Source organism: Neolamprologus multifasciatus, chromosome 5 (genome assembly GCF_963576455.1).
Source record: "Neolamprologus multifasciatus chromosome 5, fNeoMul1.2, whole genome shotgun sequence".
Taxonomy (NCBI): Eukaryota; Metazoa; Chordata; class Actinopteri; order Cichliformes; family Cichlidae; genus Neolamprologus; species Neolamprologus multifasciatus.
Genome location: NC_140443.1, coordinates 22,425,635 through 22,448,676, shown reverse-complemented (window position 1 = coordinate 22,448,676; position 23,042 = coordinate 22,425,635). Strand labels below are relative to the sequence as shown.

The window sequence follows — 23,042 nt, the reverse complement described above, 5'->3', positions numbered from 1 at the left end:
CCATAACTCAGAAAGGAAATACTATCTGCGGAAGCAAAGTGGAAATTTTAAAGTTGAAAGTAACGTTCTTTTGACTCATACAGTTTTTACAGAAAGAGTACTGTAGACTTTGTCTCTGTCACTCCTTCAGACGATGATCAAAATGGTCAGTATGAATGTTTTCAAAAAGCAAAATGTTTTTTTATCCTTCATTGGGGCATGTGATCATTTAAAACAAACTTAAAAAACATACTTGGATTTATTTATTTTTTTAGACAGAGCTGCACTTTTTTTATAGTTTACTTGTCATTCTTTAAGCTATGATAAGTTCAGCTGCAGAGTTTTCATATTTAAAAAGAAAAGCCATATGAGAAAATGATATTGGTCTCCCAACCCAATAGTGAAAAACCATATTATCCAGCAGGTTGGACTATACTTTTAAAAAACTCGATGGCTCATTTGAAAAGTTACAATATTGTTTGTTTGTTTTTCAGACTAGGCTAAAGTGCATATCCTCAGTTTTAGGCTGGTTGCCCTTTTTCACCACTGAAAGAACTGTTTGAGGGGAAATGGCCATTTATACAAATGTTATCCAAGTTGCAAAAATCCAAAATCAGTTGGACAGTTGACCAATAAATGTTTAATGGAAAGTTGGTTTCTGACTAAACGACTTCTTTAGTCTTGGTCTCTGAGTCACTTGGATGAGTGACAAAAAGTTTCTCCCACTGAAAACGCTACATCCAGATGAAAAGAATCAACTTTTTGGATTTCCTTACCTGGATCCTTGATCATGCATCAAAACTTTTTGACTAAGAGTTAAGATCTGGCATTTAAACTCAAATAGAGCAGGCTGTTTGTATGAAGAGCACATACAACTGAAGATTTAAAAATGAACAAACGTGGTCAGAGTTCTCAATAATAGATGTGTTGCATCAATTTAGAAGAAACTAGCTGTGAATAGAAAAAAGTAGAAAAAGAAAGGAAATAGCAAACAAGCAGGTATGCAAGAAGCGCAATTCTGCTGAAAAACGTACGTTATGACTGATTCTCTGGATGTAGGCGTTGATGTTTTGTGGTCAAAACTGAAGAGAAGACATGACAATAATCTGCAAAGGATTCACTACATGATGCTTCCCATAAGCCTCACAAAACAGATCTGGTTACGGTTAAATAAATGTAAAGCTTAAGCTGTTGTGGCTCTAAATAAAACCTGTCCACTGGTATTTATTTGTTTTTTGTTTGGGGGTTTTTGCTGAAAAAAGCAATAGGCCAACAGAGAGGTAGACAGAAACATCCTGCAGACTCAGATTTGGCCAAATAAGCAAAAGGTCACTGGACAAGATTTCATCATTTTGGCGATTGGCTGAGTCTTTTATCTGATCTCAGTCCTACTGGACATGTGTTTCACTACCCAAAGACCGCATATGAAATACCAAAAGCAAGAGTTTAAGTGAAGCAGTAAAGACATGGAGGGCATCATCCTCAAGGAAGATAAAAAAAAAACAAAAAAAAAACAAGACTGATAAAGTTTAGAATGATAACCTTTATTAAAATTGAGATTAAGCATCTATTTTTCAATAGCGTTCAAGGCTGATATAGGCAGCATTAATCTAGCATGTTTTTCAAAGCTGGGGGTGTATTTGAACAGAACGTCATGGTTCATTGATTCAGTGGTTTTGTTTAACTACATGCGTAAGTGTCGAAACACCTTTGAACCTTTAATCTCTGAGCCCAATGTGTGAAAAAGGTTACATTTTTGTTTGTGCAAGGAATTCAGAAATTGAACAAAACATGCACTGGAGAATTTCAACACAGTCACCGCAGTACACATCCCCTATCACAGCTCTCCTAAACGTAGACATAATGTTTCCTCGGTTTCTGACCTACCAGTAAAAGCATAGCAACTCACACCGAGCAGACCTTTGCATGGCCACTTGAAATAGCTGAATAGGTACAAGATGTGGTAATTAACCTGACAATTGCCTTCTCTGTGCTGCATGAATACTAACCCTGTGTTTGTATTTGTTCAACCACTATGCGCACACTACTCACTGCACGCAGCAGCTGGATAACAACCAGCCTGAGAAGTTGGTGGAGGACCAAAAGAGGGTAGGTACTTTTTAAGAGCATGGCAACCTAACTGAAAACCCCAACACTAGACAGATTCATACTGAGATTTACATGTAAAGCAGTTATGCATATAGAATGAAATATTCCCACTTTGTGACCTGATTCTTTTTGCCTTCTAGGTTTATGAGAACTCTTCTTTTAGTGTTTTAAGTAACAGCCAAGTGATCAGTCATGGTGATTGTGTAACTGATGAAGGAAAACATGTTTTTCCTCTGCATTCTCTCTCTAATGGTGTTTATGACAAAGCAGAGACTTTACAGAGCCTCAGGCATGTCTGTGTCTAATCAGTATTTTTAGAGGCCGCCACTGATGGGTTCATCAATATATAGGACTAATCTCCTAGAGAAAAACATTTTTCACACAGGTTTAATCACTGCCCATTCATCCAATCCAATTAAATATGTGTAACAAGATATCCTGACTCCTGGCATCTTGCATGTAGTTATTACTAAATAAGCAGTGAAGGTTTTATTACCTCCAAAGGCCTTTCTTATCCTAGAGTTATTGAATGTTTTTGAATGTTACAGAGAAACTCCTGTTTTACTTTTTGGAAGAATTTTTCCACAGCAAAAATGTTGAATTAAAAAATAGTAGAGGTAAAACTTACAGGGGGACGAAGATGGATGAAACTTATTTTAGCGCAAAATTTGGATCTTTTTCATTTCCCGATAACCATCGAAATTAATCTTGATTTAGATAATGCTTCAAAAAGTTTGTGCCTGCTGCTTAATAGTGGCGAGTGGCAAGACTTTGTTATAGAGTTGCTTTGTATCGACAGTTTAGATAACCTCCTGTTCAAAATGCCATAAGGGTTTGGCTCATGCCTCACGACTCTAGAGATCAGGGAATAATTTTCTGACTCCATCTGATTGTGCTTTGCCGTTAAGCACGATGCATACCATTGATTAACCTCCAACCAATGAACAATGAGAATAGTGTTCCCCGCACCTCCTACATAAAGTAATCCTGACCTCTGGAGCATAACTATGGCAGCGGAGCTTACATAACTCCTCCGTCGTCTATCAAGGACCACCCACAGTTGGCAATGATTTGCACATAATTGCACACAAACACAAAAAAACCCTTCTCTTTCATTTCCTTCACTTTATCCCATGGGAGGTCTGTCAGGTAGCTATGGGCTGCGGTTTCCATGACAACGCCAAAGTCGTGCTGCTGACTGCTCGACAGAGGATGAGTCACAGTGTGGGAGGGCTGGCCCCAGGTCTGTCTAAGTGAAAATCAGGACCTCACATTGCAGTCACTGCTGCGATGAGACCCATAACAATATTGTAATGTAGGCGGTAAATATCAGAAAGTTTATCCTATACCTAAAGGTTTGTCCAGTGCGGAATTTTAGGAATTTTTCTTTAATTAGAGATTTAATTTACTCTTTATTTAACTTGTCTTTAGTCTGTATTACTTTGAGGCTGCGTTTTCTTGCAGTCTTCACAGAGAAAAGAAATATACAATGCATCATTAATGATGCACGTTATCCCGTTACACAAGCTGTTCTTTATTTCTCTCTCTCCCGCCACAGACATCACATCATTACGTCCTTCTCTGTCTTCTCTTGCAGGGCGAGGCGCTGAGACAGATTCTGGTGAATCGTTACTATGGCAACTTCCATAGGAGTGGTGGGCGGAGGGACAGCCTGACGTCATTTAGCAATGGCCCCCTCGGTCAGGTTGGACCGGGCAAAAGCCAATCAGGTGGGACGCAACGACGATTGTTACTCATCTCTGACAGCCAGCACAGAAGTTTGTTGTTCATTCTTTTCAGTGGTGTTTTCTTCCTGCATGAAAGGCCAAGGAAACCCATCTTTCAGTATCTCTAATAGACCTGGTGTCTGTGTGAAGCATTTACCAAACGCATGCTGCTGAAGAGGAGGGGGATTGTGCTGCCGAACATGACTACAACTACTATTATTTAAGATCAAAGTCTAGATGAACCTTTTGCAATTTTTTTTTCCTGCCTCTGAAGTTGTAGTGTGGCAAACCTCTTTTGGGGTTGTTATATGAGGATGGGGCTTTATCTGTCTGGCCCTGAGCTGGTTATCAGCTCCTGAGTCAGGCTGTGAACTGCCCTTTGAGCATGCAGAGCAAAATATGCTTATCACTACCTGATAACATTGCTACTTTTTTATTATCTGCACTCAAAATACTAAAGCAATGTGTGTATTTTCTTCTGTTTTTTGAGCGATTGGCTGATTTTTGCCATGTTTGATGTAAGACATTTTATCATAATATAGATTCGGGGGACACACGGACACTGTGCTGGTGTCGGTACAATGTGCTGTGAGTCTGTTAACCTAATAATCTGAACACTTTGTATCTGCTGTGGCAAGAATGCTACTGAACAATAATGATAATAATAATAGACAAAAGAGGACACAAAATATCAACAGAAAATAAATGCAATTAAGATTTTAAAAAAAAAAGGCAATAACAGTAAAAACCACAAAAAAACAACTGTTTTGACAAGTGATTTAAAGGACATCACTGATTCACTAAGCCTTGTGATAAGTAGCTCAGATGTTTGTACAAAAGCTCTTTCAACAGGAGTCAAGAACAGAGATGATTAAAGTTGTACCCAGGTCTCCATCTTTCCCTTTTGTGCCAACATTTTGGCAAACTTCCAGTCAGCAGGAAGTAAACCCATCCCCTCCATAATCCACTTTTTACTGTTGCTAGGTGACAAGCTGCTACTTCCTGTGAAAACAGACTTTGCACCTGTTGCAGAAACAAGAGCCACACTGAGATTCCATATGTAGCCTGAAGCTTGGGCCTCAAGGGGGGATGTACAGGCAAAGGCTTGTACAATGAATCACACCACTGGACAGTTGCATTGCACAGGTGGTCAGTAAAGGATTGATAGCACGGCATGTTTGGGACCTGTTTAAGTTCATCTTTTTGGACTCTTTAACAAAGAAAAAAGTTTGTATATTTTGCAGTGAAAAACTAAGTACACCCCATGATTCAGTAACTTTTACCACCTTTAGCAGCAATAACTTCAGCAATAACTCAGTTCATTGAGATTCATGGGTGCTTGTTTTTGCGCAGCTCTGTCAAGATCACATCACAGCATTTCACTCTGGTTGAGGTCTGGACTTTGATTGCTGTGCTTTGGGGTCAATGTCCTGTTGCATGACCTAGTTTAAGAGATGGCCTTGTATTTGACTGACTTAGTGACTGCAACGTGCCCGGGTCCTCTATCTACAAAACAAGCCCAAATCATCACCCCTCCACCACCCTGCTGATAGTTAGTGTTTGTGTGTTTGGTTTTCTCCAAATTTTACACTTTGCATTATTACCAAACATCTACACTTTGGCATTATTGCCAAAGTAGAATGACATCACTATCTGTCCAAAGGCCATTATTAAAAAAGTTATGGCTTGCTCAGATGTAAACCTAAACCATGCTGCCTTGTTATTTTTAAATAAAAGAGGGTTTTTTTCCTGGCATCTTTTCTTCTTCTTCAAAAAAGGATCTTTCTTCAGTCTTTTTCTGCTTATACTGTCGTGAACTTTAACACTTAACATATTAACTGAGGTCTGCAGAGTCTGAGATGTAGCTCTTGGGATTTTTGCAATTTCTCTGCCTTTTGCACTGTATGACCTTGGCATGAATTTGGAATATCCACCACTGGGAAGATTGTTTACACATACACCTGTATATGCCAGACTAGCAAACTGCCAAAACCTCTGATTTGGTCACACTTTCTGATGACTCACAGCATTATTAAAGCAACAAAAAGTTTTGAGCACATTATTTTTCTTATTTAATTTTAACTGTGTATGTATACTGTTGGGTCCATAAATATTTGGAAAACAGCACATTTTTTAGAGCTTTGTCTCTGTAAACAACCACAGGTTATGTGATGGAAGTGAAGACTTTCACCTTAAAGGGATTTAACCAAAATATGGCATCAACTTAATAGAAATTATATAGTCCTCCATTTTCAACTGTCAAAAGTAATTTGACCGTTGACTCACAAACAGATTCGTGGCCAGGTGAGGCATGCTCCCTCATTATTCCATGATGAGGGAACATGCCTCTGTATAAAAGCAGAGTTGATTCCAAGTCTTGAAATTGAATTTGGTAGTGTCTTTGTGAAGTCCAAAGACACATTGATGCAAATGGATAAGCCATCGTTAGGTTAAGAAAAGCTAAATAAACCCATCAAAGAGAGAGGAAATCATTTTGTGATGACCAAATCACCAATATGCAACACCAAAAGATTTAAAGGACCACTGAAAACAAAGAAAACTGCAGAATTATTGCTTGGTTAAAAAAAAACATCTGCACAACCACTAGCTACATGAGGAATACTCTCACAGAGCTGCATGCTGAGTGAACGTCCTTACACACAGGCAGGTTGTCAAAACACAATCAGGAGTTCTTCTTCGTGAATGGCAATACAGTAAGTTGCAAACTACGGGTTACACTTAAGAACAGGAAGGCCAGAACACATGTAAAATTGCACTGTTTGTTCATGAAGCACACCACATGATCTCTCAAATATTGTGTGGGCAGCGTCAGAGAATGAGTATCTATGGCTGCAAGTATAGTAAGTTCACCAGTGTTTTAGGCAAAGAAATAAGATGTTCTTCAGTGGCCAAGTCAGTCACCTGATGTCCACCCAACAGAGCGTCTCTTCAGTTACTGAAGGCAGAGAAACCCCAAAACAAGCAGCAACTGAAGTCATTGACTTCCTTTGATTTCCATTAAAGTATTAAAAACTAAAACTGAAAATTTATTTAAATTCACACATGACTGCAATTACTGAACAAATACTACAATACTTGAACACTGCACCTCACTTGCATATTAATTGTTTGATTTAAAGTCCACTGTACTGGTGTAAAGATGGAAAAAAGTCCAAATACTTAATCTCACTATATGTTTTAATTGGACTATAAACTTACTAAGAGCAAACTGTTGTTTTTCTGTTATTATCACCAGATGATTTAATAAGCTGTTAAATGCTTATAGTTGTAGTTCCCATTTATTTGCAGGAAATTTATCAAAATAAACCAGATTAGAAAAAAAAATTAATGCCACATGTCTGATATAGCTTGTTCTGAATTGTCCCATTGCTTCATCTCGGTCTTTAGGTGGATTAGGGGGACATGGGGGCCTGAGTCGTGGGGAAATGAGCCTGGCAGAGGTACAGTGTCATCTGGACAAAGAAGGAGCCTCTGACCTGGTTATTGACCTCATCATGAACACCACGAGCGACCGAGTCTTCCAAGAAAGCATCCTCTTAGCCATTGCGCTGCTGGAGGGTGGAAACACCACCATCCAGGTCAGTTAACCGAACATTTCAACCTTAAGAATATGGACTTGTGTCTGTTGTCTACTGCGAAACAACTGATTTGTGTATAAATCTGCATCTCACTTTAAAAATGATACACTTTAAATTTGATCTGCTCCAATACGATCAGTGTAAAGAACACTGTGTAATTGAGGGAATTTTTCATCACTAGACAATCTTCAGTAAGTGGGTCAGTGTGCCACCATAGCTGCACATGTACATTACTGCAGCACCTCCCCCTCACGTCTAGCCCTATATAACTTAGCTGGGAGACCAGACCAACTGCTAATAATGTCAATAGTAGACCTAAAGTAGACTTTGGATCAAAAATGTTCATGTGTTTCTGTTTTTTCATTTTAGAAATTCTTAGGTGTGTATTGGGTAGTTTAAATAAACTCTCCTCCTTTCGGGTTCAGCCCGAGCTGCTCTGAACTCTGTTTCCCCCACCGTCCATTCTTCCTATGTCTGTTGTTCTGTCAGTGGATCCCCGTTTTTCTGTTTGTGTGTCCGTCTACGTTGTGTAAGCGAGGAGCTTGCATAATCAGATTAGAGGAAGCCACTGTTTCAGAGATAATGCATTGGCTTCCCACGGCTGCTGCAGAGCCACGTCACGTGATCCGTCTGTGTTACATAAGGTCTGTGTGAATGAACAATGAGGAATGTCTCAGCCTTCAAAACATTCCAGCCTCGCTCCCTTGCGTTCTCTTGCCGGCCCAAACTGGGTCACGCTGGGCCTCCGGAACTGGGGCAGTGGGGAGAGAGGGCGGAGGGATGAGGAAACACAGAGGGGACTGAGGAGAAACTGGAGCTCCTCTTACCCTCGCATTCTTAAGTTTCTTCTGGAAAGGGAGATTTATTTGCAGGGAAAGCTATCCTGCAGTGCTAGAACTGCACCGTACAGTGCAAATATTTATGTTCTTTTACTTACTGGATGGCTTATAAAGGAAGCCTGAGATAAAAGCCTTGTTTCATCTCTATAAATACAACAATGATGATTGTGACTGACAGCTTAAAGCTTGAATTTGAGATCAGGCGTTTCTTTTGTTCTCTCTCGTCTCTTCAAGAAAGCACGCCATGGGAAATATAAGTGGGGTTGTGTGATTGTCGTGCTGAGCTGAGCACCTGTTGGATCTTGGGTGTCTTGTACTCACGTAACACCGTTAAGTATTTACTCATGGCCTACATAGTGCACAGAAATAAACCACACAGAATAACCCAGCTGCATGCTCAGTTAAGTCACTTACACATGCAGGCTGTTTGCTGTCATGCAAGGCTAATGCACGGATCCACTAGAGGTTATATTTCACATTCAGGCTCTTGCACTCCTTTGCTCCTATATTTCAGTCACATAGCGGCTTTTTATCTTTCTTTTTTCTTTTCTTTTTTTCTTGCTACAGCTATGAGAGATCTCAGACAGCTGTGAATTCTGTTGTTACATGACAACTTTTAACATTTTACTCGTCAGCCATCTGGCTTCTAACTGCATGGTGTGCTGCTCCGTTTCCCTCCAAAGCCCTTGATGTGCAGGTGTGCTAAACCAGAGTAGTGAGTCTAAAAAAAGAAAAAATGTGAATGCAGAGGTGGCAAATTTAAAGGAAGAAGGAAGAAACTGAGGAACGGGGAAAAGGTCTCGAAAGAGCGTAGAGTAGGGAGGAGCAGCAGCAGTTCCATTTGGTTTACATGTGGCGCTGCCTGACATGAGAGGGAGGGTGAAAGGAAAAGGGAGCGCGAGTATAAATAGCTGTTACATAACATCCCTTTGTTGATGCCAAGTGGCGGAACGGAAGGAGAGAAGGGAAAGCGCTATGACCTTGTTTTTCAGTGTTGTCCGCCCCCACCCCATCCTGCTCTTCTCTGTCTCTTTCCACTTAGGGGTTGCCTCCATAGATACAGACAGGCTCTGTGTTTACCCGACACTGCAGGGGCCCGTGACATCTTTGTCCCTCTCATCTATCCTCCTTCGTTACTATCACCGTGTTCTCTCCTTGCCTTGACCACCATGTGTTACTTCATCCGTAACGTCATCTCTCCATTATGCCAGTCTTCCTCCTGCTTTTCAAGCGCCATCAAAACACAGATGGTGTCTTGATACAGCAGCACAGATTTCGTAAACCAATGTGTGAGGACTGGCGTCCAAATGCTACACAATGTAACAACGTGGTTAGATGTGAAAGTACAGGTTTTCACTTCTGATTGTTGTCACATACGTTTTCTGAAGAAATCAGAAGAGGAAAGCTTTGCTGTGGTGTTTTTCTTTACTGTGGTGTCCCTTACTTGTGCGCACGTCCTTGTTTCAGTGAGTCACTCAATTTGGTTCAGTTCCTAAGAACTGGTGTTTAAAAAAAACAAAACAAATACTCAGTTAGCTCTCAGGTGAAAAAGAAATGATGCTGGGAAAAAGAAAAGAACGGTCTGGCGTGCCCAGTACATTCACCTCCACTGTCGCTATTGCAGTGAATGGCAATAAGTCAGTTTAACCTGATTCACCTTATCAAATACTGTAGCCCAGCACTGGTGCTAGTCTTGCTAGGCCTGAATGTAAATGACTAAACATAGTATCTCCAACATAGGATATTTTACTTGAATGACAGGCTGTGAAAATGATTGATGATTACATAAGGATAAAGCTGAGAGAGAATACTGTATTGCAGAGCATGTGTGATATGTGGGTGTGTCCTCTCTGAACTGGCATGTGCCTATGGCGGAGACAGCTGACCCACTTTTGTGAGTGTAAAAGTCAGTAGGCGTATTAGCGTATGTGCTTTCCAGCCTGCGTGTGCTGGTACTGTACAAGCGTGTGTGTGTGTGTGTGTCTGTTTGAGTTATGTAATGGTAGGGGTGAGAGAGTGCTGGTGAGTGCTCTCCTGTGTTTGCTCTGGTTTAATCACTGTGTGTTATCCTAGCACCGCTCCTCATGCCTCACCCTTTGCACCCTGTCTTCCTCCCCCCCCTCCCTCCCCCACCTGCCATGCAGGCCCACGCTTTAGCCGGCTGATGGAGGGCAGTTATATGAACAAAAAAGGACGGACAGGCATGACCATTACTGTCCCCTCAACCCTTCCCTCCTCAGGCATGCTGTGATGTGTGAGCAGTGAGTGGGCTGCCAGTGTTGTAGCTAATCCCCGTCTCTGTACTCCTCACTTTGTCATCAACTTGTTTATTGCACGATGGCCTTGGTTGGTAGGTCTCCCCTCCCCATGCTGCTGTCTCCTTGTTCCTAAGTTGGCAGAGTGTGTACGTGCAGGAGTGCTGCTGCTCAGTGGTGGAGGGCCAGGGTGGGGCACGAGGCTCGAGAATCTGCTTTGGGGCACAGTCACACAGTTATGTCATTGTTTCTTTAGAGGAAACTAGGCTGTAAAACCGGCGTATCCCTTCATTGAGTCATTAATAAGCCAGATAAATTCTCACTTTGGCTCCTTAATTGGTTTGTCACTATTTTTACTTTTGAATGAAAAATTTAGCACAGCTATTAAAAATTAAATTGCATCGCATGCAACCGCCGCAGTACAAACACATTTAAAACAATGTCCTTGGAGGAGCAGAAACAAAGCTTGCTTTGTCTATTTTTGCTTAACATTTTCCATGTGACTATCATTTACTGTGTTTGTTTTCTTAACTAGCCCAGTTCTACATCTAACCTGAAAAGACCATATGGTTATGTAACAAACTTTGAGAGCTGGCCTAGATACCACATCTGATAAGATTTTCTCCCTCCCTATCACTCGCTCTTGTTTCCCCTCTCTCGATCATAGGTTCTTTCCCCTCCCTTTTGCCCCTTTTTCCCACTTCTTGGTATCTATCTTTTGCCTCAAGCTTTTTTTTTTTCTCACAACTTCCCACCATCTCCATTTCTGTATCGGTGTAAGTAGGCCAGGCTTCTCCCTTTCATGTAATTTTTTTCACCCTTTTAGTGTGGCAAAGCTGCTTTGGCTCGTCAAAGCCGTTCCATAGACTGTGCTGCTAACAGCTCTTACATAATCAAAACAACAGACCTGTGGGTTGGGACACAGTGTATACATCGGGCATGGAAGTGTCCTAATTCTGTGTGACCTCATTCCACAGCCATAGCTGCAGCGATTAAATCCTCACATCACTGTAAAATTAGACCTGCTTCATTAGAGTTTATAATATTTTTTGAATAAAGATTGGTTTTCCTATAAAGAAGAGTTTTCTGATATAAAGTAACGATTTGTTGTTTGTTTTTTACTGTAAGCCGAGACAGTGTGCTAATTTGTTAAGAAAAAGTTTGACCGTTTATTTGTTTTCTTTCTTTCTATTTTATCTCTTAAATTTTCTACTATTTTTTTATTAGCTTGTTTTGTTTAAACATTACACCAAAAGATATTAAATTTTCCCATGGTATAACCTCCATACTATATACAATGAGGGGAAAAAAACTCTTTGATCCACTGCTGAATTTTTTTTATGGTCATTTTAATAAAGAGAGATGAAACCTCAACCAAAAATCAAGAAAACCACATACACATACATAGAAGTTACAAATATATTAGCATGTCATTGATCGAAGTAAGTATTTCATCCCCGATAACCAAGCCAGAATTCTGACTCCCACAGATTACAGCCAATCAATTACAGATGCTCCTGATCTCAACTCTATATGTGTGTAAAACACACCTGTCCAGAGAATCACTTTCTTCCATTTCAACCTCTCAAACATCATGGGCGTGTCCAAAGAGCTTTCAAAGGATGTCAGGGGCAAGACTGATCTGAGCAAAGCTAGAATGGGCTACAAGACCAGCAATAAGTTTGGTGAGAAAGTGGCAACTGTTGGTGAGATTATTGGGAAATAGAAGTGATAATCAGTTGCCCTCGGTCTGGAGCTCCATTCAAGATATTTCTTCGTGGGGGGAGGATGATCAAGAGACAAGTACATGGGAGGAGCATTTTAATGATCTGAAGGCAGTTGGGGCCACAGTCACCAAGAACCCCATTAGTAACACACTACACCATAATGGACTGAAGTCTTGTAGCTTCTGCAAGGTTAAGAAGGCACATTTACAGGCCCACCTTCAGTTTGCCAGTGAACATCTAAATGACTCAGTTAAGGTTTGGGAGAAAGTGCTGTTGCTTTGGCATTAACTGGACCTGCCATGTTTAGAGGAATGAAATGCTGGGTATCACCCAAAGAACACCATCCCCACAAGCATGGAGGTCGAAATATTATGCTTTCGGGTTGTTTTTCTGCTAAGGGTACAGGATGACTTCACCACATAAAGGGCCAGTGGACGGGGCCATGTGTCATAAAATCTTGGACAGGAACCTCCTTCTCTCAGCCACAACACTGAAGATGGGTTGTGGATGGCTCATCCAGCATGACAAATATACCCCAAATATGCCAAGGCAACAAAGTAGTGTCTAAAGTAGAAGCACATTAAGGATAATGAGTGGCCTAGCCTATCTTCAGACCTCAGTCCTGTAGAAAATCTGTGCAGAGAGCTCAAGCTTTGAGTTCTCAAGCAACAGCCAAAAAACCTAAGGGTTTTAGAGAGTTTCTGTAAAGAGGAGTGGGCCAAAGGTGTGCAAACCTGGTGACCAACTAAAACAATCATCTTAGCGTTGTGCTTGCCAACAAGGGTTTCTCCACCAACTGCTAAGTCATGTTTTGCATTGGGCTCAAATGTGTTTTTTCTGGATTTTTGGTTGATATTCTAACTCCATTAAAACTACCATAAAAATCAAAAACTGTTCATTTCTTTGTATGTGAGCAAACTTACAAATTCAGCAGGCGATCAAATAATTATTTCCCCACTATATATGATAATCTTATCAGCATGGTAGCAGATTGCTTTTCTGTTGATCAACTACTCTTATTCCGGGTTTTTTATATTGCAGGTGAGCGTCAACACATTCAGCAAAGAATTTGACACCAATGAATGTTCGTTTCCATTTTACAGTGACACAGCATGTACCATGGTTTTTTAATAATTCCAGTTTGCTCTTCTTTGTGTCTCCAGCGCTCATTCTTTTGCCGTCTGACAGAAGACAAAAAATCAGAAAAGTTCTTCCGTGTCTTTTATGACCGTATGAAGTCAGCCCAGCTCGAGATCAAAGCCACGGTGACAGTAAATACAAGCGACCTGGGAAACAGGAAAAGAGACGATGACAGCCAGGACAAAGAGCCCCCTGTTCGCAAAAAAGGTCAGAGGTCACCTGTAGGGTTGTTAACACTAAACAACGCCCAGTTTGAAAACTGCTGATTTCATGTTTATTTCTAAATTTAAAATAGGAAAAAAAATATTTGAAGGTTCTTTTAGTTGTGACTCAGTTTATAGTACGAGTTCTATGTCTCTATATAGCAAAAGACCCAGCTGTGGTGATGACAGAAGACGTGAAAGAGCAGCTATTAGAGGCCTCGTCTGCCACAAAGAAAGCCTTTAACTCTTATAGGCGAGAAGCTGACCCCGAGGACCACTTCACCTCAGCAGATGGTCAGCCCAGCACGGGGGACAAGAACCAGGATGAAGGAGAGATGAGTTTTGTGATTGTTATCATGCAGCCTATCCTTCGCTTTCTCCAGCTACTTTGTGAGAATCACAACCGTGACCTACAGGTGGGTCAGACTGAGTGTCGCAAATTTAGTTTTACAGATTTACTTTAGAGTGAGCCCAGTTGTACTTCCTTTTAATATTAAACTGAAGCCTTTAGAGTCCAGACACAATTTCCAATAGTTTTTATTACCAGTGCCAATAGCTTTGTATGTCTTTGTAAAGTATCTTTATTTGCAGAGATATCAGGGCTTCAAGTTTCTTCTATTCAGAGAGCCTCGCATGTATTTGTTTTCCACTGAGCTTGTAAAACAGAGATTTTCTGTTACTAAGCTCTTGAGTCTTGAGGATTCAGGCTCTGTTTAATCAGTTTTAGTTTCTACTGATGTATCTGCAGAGGATGTTGGTTCTTAGTAGCTCTTTGCGTCAAGGCTTGTTTAGAGACTTGAACAGTACCACTAATTGTACTTCCCTCCCCCAAGATCCCCCAAGATGTACAAAATGAGATTTTATCAACTGTTTCCTCATATGCAGGTTTCTAAAAAGACTATTATTTTGATAGAATAATTGTATTTACATGTATAGATATTTGCTTACCTGCTTGTTAATATATGCCATGTTGTTATGCAAAAACAGACGTCCACTAGCATGCACGAGCTGTTCCTTGGACGTTTCACTCTTGAATTTGATGTTGTTTACGTGCTGGTTAACTGCGTGAAACATTCACTGTTTTTTTCCTAGAACTTCCTTCGTTGCCAAAACAACAAGAACAACTACAACCTTGTGTGTGAGACGCTTCAGTTTCTAGACTGTATCTGTGGCAGCACCACAGGCGGCCTCGGTCTGCTCGGACTCTACATCAATGAGAAGAATGTTGCTCTCATCAACCAAACACTGGAGAGTCTAACAGAGTACTGCCAAGGCCCTTGCCATGAAAACCAGGTACAAAAGACACTGAACGGTGAAGGAAGTTACAACTCTTAAGACAATGTCTTTTTTTAAAAAAAATACAGTTATTCCTTTCTCCCCCAGAATTGCATTGCCACTCATGAGTCCAATGGCATTGATATCATTATTGCCCTGATTCTTAATGACATTAACCCACTTGGGAAGAAGCGGATGGACCTGGTTTTAGAGCTCAAGGTAAGTTGAGCCAGATCTCACTTTTACTTTAAGACTAGAGTTTAAAAAATGAGGGGGGAAATGCTGTGGTTTCCTTTCACAGCAGTAACACCAATAGGCTTGACGTGAAAGAGCAGGAAATTCACCCATCTGAGCTAGATCTTCTGCATACCTGCCAAGAAAAATAGCAGCAGTCTATTTTCCTAGAGCACCAGGTTTTCCGCCTGCTTTACTTGGATGAAGAAACTGTAGTTCTTATCTTTTCCAATTCTGACTCTCAGAACAATGCATCTAAGCTGCTGCTCGCCATCACGGAAAGCCGTCATGACAGTGAGAATGCTGAGAGGATCTTGTACAACATGAGACCTAAAGAGCTGGTGAGAACCTGTTGTTGTCCATCTTGTCCTTGAGTCCTGAGCTGCTATTTCTACATCAAATGCAAAATCTACTCAGCTATAACCTTGTTTTTGTTAGTACATAACAACAAGAGCAAAGAGACAGATTCATTTGATGTTTCCCTGTAAAAATACTAGGGTGTGTTATATATATATATATATGTGTGTGTGTGTGTGTGTGTGTGTGTGTGTGTGTGTATGTGTGTGTCTGCAGGTGGAAGTGATAAAGAAAGCCTATCTGCAGGGGGAGGTTGAGTTTGAAAACTCAAAGGAGGAGGAGGATAACGGAGAAGAAGAGGAACATGATGCTGCTTCACCCCGAAATGTTGGACACAACATTTATATCTTAGCTCACCAGGTGTCTTATTTATCTCTTTTTGCAGAATCTGTATATGCTGTATTTTAGAAACATGCATTATCCTTTTGTTGTCCCTTGTAACCAACTCACTTGTTACCTGTGTGTCCTTATACAGTTGGCACGTCATAATAAAGAGCTGTCCTTGATGTTAAAGCCAGGAGTGTCTAGTGGAGAGGGGGATGAGGCCTTGGAGTTCTATGCCAAACACACTGCTCAGATAGAGGTCATAATGCACAACCCCTGTCACATAATGTGAATCTGAACATGTTTTCTGTACATTACGTCAGAAATGGTCCCAAATTGTGGGCTTCCCTCGGAGGTGACTGTGAGTCTCTCTCTGCAGATTGTGCGTCAGGACCGCACCATGGAGGAGATAGTTTTCCCTGTACCCAACATCTGTGAGTTCCTAACTTCAGAGTCAAAGCTCCGGGTGTACTACACCACAGAGAGAGATGAGCAAGGCAGCAAGATCAATGACTTCTTCCTTCGAGCAGAGGACCTCTTTAATGAGATGAACTGGCAGAAGAAACTCAGAGGTGAGTTTGTCTTCTGTGTGTGTGTGTGTGTTTGTGTGTGTGCGCGAACAACAGTCTATTAAGATGCTCCCCTGACTGTTTTGACGGAGAGTAACTACGGGTGGAGAAGGTGAGAGTCTGTGTACTAAAACAGGTAGTGAAACATGTGGCAACATGCCCCTGTTGTTTCCTAATGGCAAGTACAACTTCCGTGCATTTTTTTTTTCTGGGAATACTGTGCTTCATGGATAGCTGAAAATTTCTGTGTGTAATTTGCATGCTCTATTGGGTGTTTTACTTTCTTTTTTTTCCACAAACATGCAGGTCATGTGAAAGGGGAAACTCCAACTTAGCCGTAGTTATAAATGTGGTTTTTTTTTATGTGTATTTAAGTGATAGACTAGTGGCGACCTCCCTCCTAAATGCAGGATAGAGCTCAATCCCTGCGAGCCCGAACAGGATAAGAGTGTTTGGAAAATGGATGAAAGGATGTGCATCAGCACCTTGATGGCAGGGCTAAATATGTCATCCTGTGTGCGCTCATGTTATGCATGTGCATGTTTCCACTGTCTAAAAGCGGACAGGGGTTTTCCACATTCTTTGAGCCATGAAACATTTATACAGTAACCTTATGAATCACAAGTGAGAGCGTGCTTACGCATGCACACAAACATACACACGCAGACCCACACTCATTCACACTTCTAATTCACATACTTCATACCCACACAAACCCTTATTTTGTCTTTCACGTAAAGGAGGGGATGGACAGAGAAAAGTCCCTGCATCTGTTTTTTTTTTCTTTTCCAATTAAACCTGAGTAGGCAAAATGTTGTGTTAAAAGGTCGAGGTGACATGTTTTGTATCGTGAACTTTTAAACCATTCATTTTGTTTTTGACAGCTACGCTTACTTCATATTTACATATCAAAGACACTGAAGCCAAACTTCCTCAGTTCTTCTTTTCAAACTTGCAGCTTGTTGATGCATAAACCAAATACTGAAATCAGCTGAACATGCTGGTCCCTTATATTTCATTTATTCTGCATAAGTTTTAAATATTCAAAGCTTCTCAAATATAAGAATTTACTTTTAGTTTATTTGAATTCAAACTGCTGAATTGGTATTTCAACATAAGCAACCCGCCAACTTCACTTTTGGCTTTTGGAACAGATTTTAAAAATAGAATCTGTTTTGTCTTTCTTCTTCCCTTTAGCCCAGCCAGTGCTGTACTGGTGCTCAAGAAACATGTCGGTGTGGAGTGGCATCTCCTTCAAGCTGGCTGTGCTCATGAATCTCCTGGTCTGCTTCTTCTACCCCCTCGAAGGGGTACATGGAGGTCAGCGAAGTGGCACCCGAGTATGAACTGTGACTGCGCGCACATCCTGTTGCTAAAATAGGCGCAAGCATTTCTGCAACATTTCCAGTTAGTCAATCCTTTTAGACTAAAACTTTGACATATTTCATTTGACGCTTTCTGTCAGGTGTTCCGATGAGGCTGCCTATCAGTCATTCATGCATGTGACATGCTCACAGACCGTATAGAGATTTTCTTTTTTTCTTTGAATGTAGATATTGTTTCGATGCTGTTTTGCTTGAAACGATTTGTATCTAGCGCCATGATGTTGCAATCAGATTTCTTTTGAAACAAGGGTCAGACAAAGGTTATGTACTCAGGGGGAAAAACAGGAAGGACAGGGGCTCATTGACATGTTTTCTTCCTGCTTCAAAGCAAATCTATAACATTCTATAACTCACAATGGGTTGAGAAATGCAAATATAGACAGCTGTGTAGAAGTTTTCTAAAAATGATAATAATGTTGTGAGGCAACAATGACTTAGGAATCAAGTTTTAAAAACGACACCAAAAAGAAAGAATCTGTAATGTACAGCATGCTAAACACCCAGAGAGGTACACTTTAAAGAGCTGGGTGACTCTGCTGGACATGGCCACTGACCCACTGATCTCATTCTGCCACGGTGTTCTTACATGCTGACTTCTAATCACCTGGTAATCTGTGTTTGAGAGACACCCGCAGTAACACCATTGCCCTTAAAGCTTCAGCTCATATTTACCTTGTAGTTCTATGGAAACCATAATAAACAGAGGAGTGGTGCACTTTAATTTACTGTAAACTGAGCCTGCATTGTCTTAGGTAGCACAAGCCATATATATATATATATATATATATATATATATATATATATATATATATATATACATATATATATATATATATATATATATACATACATACACATATGGTGGTTGAGAAAGTCCCACTTTACACTAACAAGACAAACTGTCAAGTCCGCCTTAGCAATGTGTGCATTCCTTTTTCTGCTCTTTCTGTTAAAGTCTTCTCACAATCTTTCAAAAAAAAAAAAAATCAAACAATGAACCCATTTCCAGGAAAGAAGTTTGCCTTGCTTTAGCAATCAGCACTTTATTTTGCCTTAACAGCTTTTCTGATGGGTTTGTGAATTATGTGTGATGACAAAAAATACTACATTTTGAAATCAAAACTAAAATCTTGTGCGGTTTCTCATAACGTCACCAACAAGGTCTTACTGAACCACTTGACCTGTGTGCGAGACTCCAGCATACCTTTGGCTTAACCCTCTCAGGCTCAAATTAAACTTTTTGTTGCTAATGCACAACCAAGTCCTGCAGTGGTACTTCTGAGTAAAAAAAACGATTAAAATATGTATGTGGGGTAATCAGGTTGTTAGTTTTTAACTCTTGCAAATCTGCAACGCCTGCCTGGAGAGGGTTAAACAGTCACTTTTATGGCTTTCGGCCTATGCCTTTGCATACATTGCTCTCTCCTAGCTCAACGCCCTCCTTTGCTTGAGGCTTTAGAATGAGGGTTATAAGAGCAGGAAATCTAGGTCAGTGTGTTCTGCCTGCATGCATGAGTGACTGGCTTTTGGTGAATAGCTGTGGCTAGCGTCACACACCCATGATACATAATCACAATCAAACAGCGCACGCTTTTTCAGCTTTTCGACTGCAGACTTTCTTGCTGTTTGCACACAATCATTTGCCTACACATTAACCTTAGGTGTGCAGCGCATGCAAAGCTTGTGAGTGCACGTAAACGCCCCTCTTTCAGTCTGCGGCATCACTCGAGCTGTGCGTTCCTCCCCGCTCATCCCTCATGAATCTTTCAGTGGAGGTATTTTTAGAGAACAGTGTTATGCAAGTGGCACCTGTCATGTGATCTCAACAGGGACTGGGGAGGGAGAGGAAAAAAGGAGAGACAAGGAAGGAGAGAAGGGAATAGGGGAAGGCAAGGTGGGAGGAAAACAAGAGTGAGAGGGAAGGTAAAGAGCGCCTTCAGTGTAATATCCCCCCCCCCCCCTCTATTTTGTCACCCACTGCCGCACTTTTTCATCTTTTTCAATCTATTAAATTCTACCCCATTTATTTTCTTCATGTATCCGCTCCCTGAGGTCGACCTGTGAATAGAGTTCACGGAGTTCTTACAATAATGCACACATTTTAGAAAAGACATTGCTTAAAGAGGCAGCAGGTTAGGTATGGTCTTGTTTTTAGGCTCCTGAAACATGGGTTTAGCTTGAGTGACACACTGTCACATGAAACCCCTGACTAGGACACTAATCCTGGATTTACCACAGGATCAGGAGGAACATCAGGTGCGCACGCTAACGCAAGAAACTGTGTCATACACTTTAGGTGTTATGTAATTGGCTCTTTTTGAGTTCAAAGTCTCCAAAGTAGGAAGAAGATAGCGGATCTCATAAAAAAAAAAGTTGGATGATACTGAAAAGTTCCAGACTGTACATGTATTCTCTCAACATGTCCTTTCATATTTCACATGTGTCACAGTTACTGTATAACGAGTTGGCTGGTTTGTGCATGTATACCCTATAGCTTGTTTGTGCTATGCACATTTAATTGTCTTCATGTGTTATTTATTACCTGCAGGTATCCTGGATCCCCATTTATCTGCCCTTTTGTGGATGGGAGTCTTGGCAGCGCTGTTCATTGTTATCATCATGCCACAACCACTGGGCATCGGTGCCTTGGTCACTGTCACAATCCTCCGTCTCATCTTCTCTGTGGGCCTGGAGCCCACGCTCTTCCTTCTGGGTGCTTTCAATGTAAGTGAGCTCACAGGGAGGGTCAGTTAACCCAAATCACCACCACCAGTGCCAAACATCCATTTGTGCATTTGTGAAAAGTTTTGTAAAAGTGAGTATTAGCTAATGCAAAGGAATTAGAAATCGCTATAATAGGCAGATTATAACTGAATCCTTGGTTCAATCTTTCAAGCTAACATGGCAAACATTTTGTTATTTTCAGTAATTCTCTCATCTAAAAAACATAAAGTAATATAAAGAATAACTCAATAAACTAAATATTTTAGGGCTTTTGGATTGGTCATTTGAACCTCCAAGCAGTTTGAAGTAGATGTCACACTGGGTTCTCAGAAATTGTTTCATAAGCTAACTGATCCATAATAATAATAATAATAATAATAGATGATGTGACAAGTGGGCAAACTGTCCAGAGTGTACCCCACATCTTGCCCTGTGCCAGCTGGGATGGGCTCCAGCCCCACAGTGAGTCTGGATAAGCATTAGAAACTCGATGCATCTAGCTTTTCAAATTTAGATTGACAGGGCATTTTAAGTCTAAACTACCTACATGACAGACTTTTTTTTTTTTTTTAATTTGGGTTTACTATTTCACCCACACCACTACTTTCACATACTCAGAAACCTTTGCCACACCAGTTCCACTTCTCCTTTCATCTCTCACTCACACTTGAGCCCACTTGGCATGCCAGTGCCGCGTCTGCCTGTAGTGTTGCCCCCAGCCTTGTAGGCTGGCTGTGTTTGGCTGTACTTTGTGGTGTTAAGTGCGTCACTGGATCTCAAAGAGGGTTACACCGCCCCTTCACCCGCCAGAGATTTTCTAGATGTGCTCTTATATTTTTTTACACACACACACAATGCAAAATAAAGACTCAAGCGCACGGTCATCTCTCCTTGTGCAGGCTGTGTTTACATGTACACACAAAAGCAGGTTATTGGGAGAAACCAGGTTAGGGCAAGAAATCAGAGAACAAGTTACCACGGACTGCAGTAGCTCCGATACACTGCAATCTAGTTTATGCACAGCAGGTCAAATGTCTTCTGGCTATGTATATGACATATTTTAACCTTTTTTTTTTTTAAAGATTGGAATTGGAAAGGTTGGAATATTCAAATAAATATCATATTTTTACTGTGAAACTTAATTAATTGGTATTTAGTGTTAGTTTCATTCTTAGTCAGGCTATAGATTTTCATTATCTGGGTCAAAAGGCTGCAGAGTGTATGACCTTTCTTTTCATCACTCTCCACTATTGTTGCATTGATACTACGCCTATCTGAACTCTCGATCAGCCAAATGTGCTCTTTTAAAAACCCCGCGGAGAAATTTGGTTAAACAGATGTGTCTGCTCGAGTCGTCAGCTTTCTCAAGCAGGTATCTACTCGGGCTGCATTAACCGGGTTTCTGTTAATCCTTTAACCCGATTCAGGAAACAGAGTTTCTTGTTTGGATGATGTTCAAAAAAAATAAGTTACAGGTCACACACCGGGGTAAACACTTTGTGACTTTGTTTAGCTTAAAGGGCACCAGAGTCATACTGTTGTCAGGGCTTTCAGAGCTTGTCTTCAGTGAAGGCTGTTGTTGTAGTTGTTGTTGTTGTTGTTGTTTCTTAAATTGAATATTAAAATGCTGATCCATTACTCAGTATTGTTGCTATTAAAGGCAGCTTGTCTTTATCTTTCAGGTTTGTAATAAGATAATCTTCCTGATAAGTTTTGTTGGCAATCGAGGAACCTTCACACGAGGCTACAAAGCCATGGTGATGGACTTTGAGTTCCTCTACCACCTCATCTACCTCATCATCTGCTGTTTGGGGGTCTTTGGCCATGTTTTTTTCTACAGTCTTTTGGTAAGACAATCACACAAATGAATTTGCTTTTTAAATACACATCCGTCCTGAGAAGAGATTAATACAGGCTGATTGAAACTGAACTATGACTAAAAGGGAGTTAATCACTATAGCAACCCATGAACCCCACCTATTTTTGTTTTTCTCATTAAACTGCAGTCATGAGTTGCCTTGGATATGCCTTCAGGGCCATATCCTCCTAGAAATTTCCTTTTTTGGTGTTTTAACAATGTTGTCGTTGAACTGTTGACTGCTATTCCCCAGTGCCTCAGGTCTGCTTTTTAGCGCATCGGTCTGAGTATCCAAGTGTTTCTCAATGTTTTCCTTTCACGTGGGTCCAAGCAGCTCAAAAAATAGCACAATCTTACTCAAACATCTAATATTTTGCAGCAGGCAGAAAATGCCAAATCATGCAAGGAAGCCAAGAAACCTCATGGTGTATTCTGATTCAGTCTTTTGTTCCTCTGTAATGTGTGCTTTGTTTCCGTAGCTGTTTGACCTGGTATACAGAGAGGAGACCTTGCTGAATGTGATCAAGAGTGTGACTCGTAATGGACGCTCCATCGTGCTGACCGCTGTGCTCGCCCTCATTTTGGTCTACTTGTTCTCCATCGTGGGTTACATATTTTTCAAGGATGACTTCATCCTGGAGGTGGACCATATCCCCAACACAACTATGAGTGAGGAGAGACTGCAATTATTTATCAGTTTTCCAAGTAGACCAATTATAGATTGTTAGCTCCACATTA

General features: G+C 40.8%; 1 protein-coding gene across 6 annotated transcripts in view; it reads left to right on the top strand.

Moving 5' to 3' along the window:
* Window positions 1-23,042, top strand: part of LOC146518650 (inositol 1,4,5-trisphosphate-gated calcium channel ITPR1) — a 74,605-nt gene that overhangs the window by 39,824 nt on the left and 11,739 nt on the right. For 4 of the 6 annotated variants that reach the window (XM_085160787.1, XM_085160786.1, XM_085160789.1 and 1 more), the window contains 15 exons: window positions 2,041-2,088; window positions 3,686-3,818; window positions 7,224-7,414; window positions 13,399-13,582; window positions 13,741-13,994; window positions 14,671-14,871; window positions 14,962-15,072; window positions 15,333-15,428; window positions 15,661-15,804; window positions 15,920-16,027; window positions 16,148-16,340; window positions 17,535-17,657; window positions 20,271-20,446; window positions 22,129-22,293; window positions 22,784-22,973. In XM_085160787.1, the coding sequence (XP_085016913.1) occupies window positions 2,041-2,088; window positions 3,686-3,818; window positions 7,224-7,414; window positions 13,399-13,582; window positions 13,741-13,994; window positions 14,671-14,871; window positions 14,962-15,072; window positions 15,333-15,428; window positions 15,661-15,804; window positions 15,920-16,027; window positions 16,148-16,340; window positions 17,535-17,657; window positions 20,271-20,446; window positions 22,129-22,293; window positions 22,784-22,973 (2,317 nt within the window). The remainder of the gene's footprint in view (window positions 1-2,040; window positions 2,089-3,685; window positions 3,819-7,223; window positions 7,415-13,398; window positions 13,583-13,740; window positions 13,995-14,670; window positions 14,872-14,961; window positions 15,073-15,332; window positions 15,429-15,660; window positions 15,805-15,919; window positions 16,028-16,147; window positions 16,341-17,534; window positions 17,658-20,270; window positions 20,447-22,128; window positions 22,294-22,783; window positions 22,974-23,042) is intronic. The other 2 variants (XM_085160790.1, XM_085160791.1) reach the window with 1 other exon arrangement.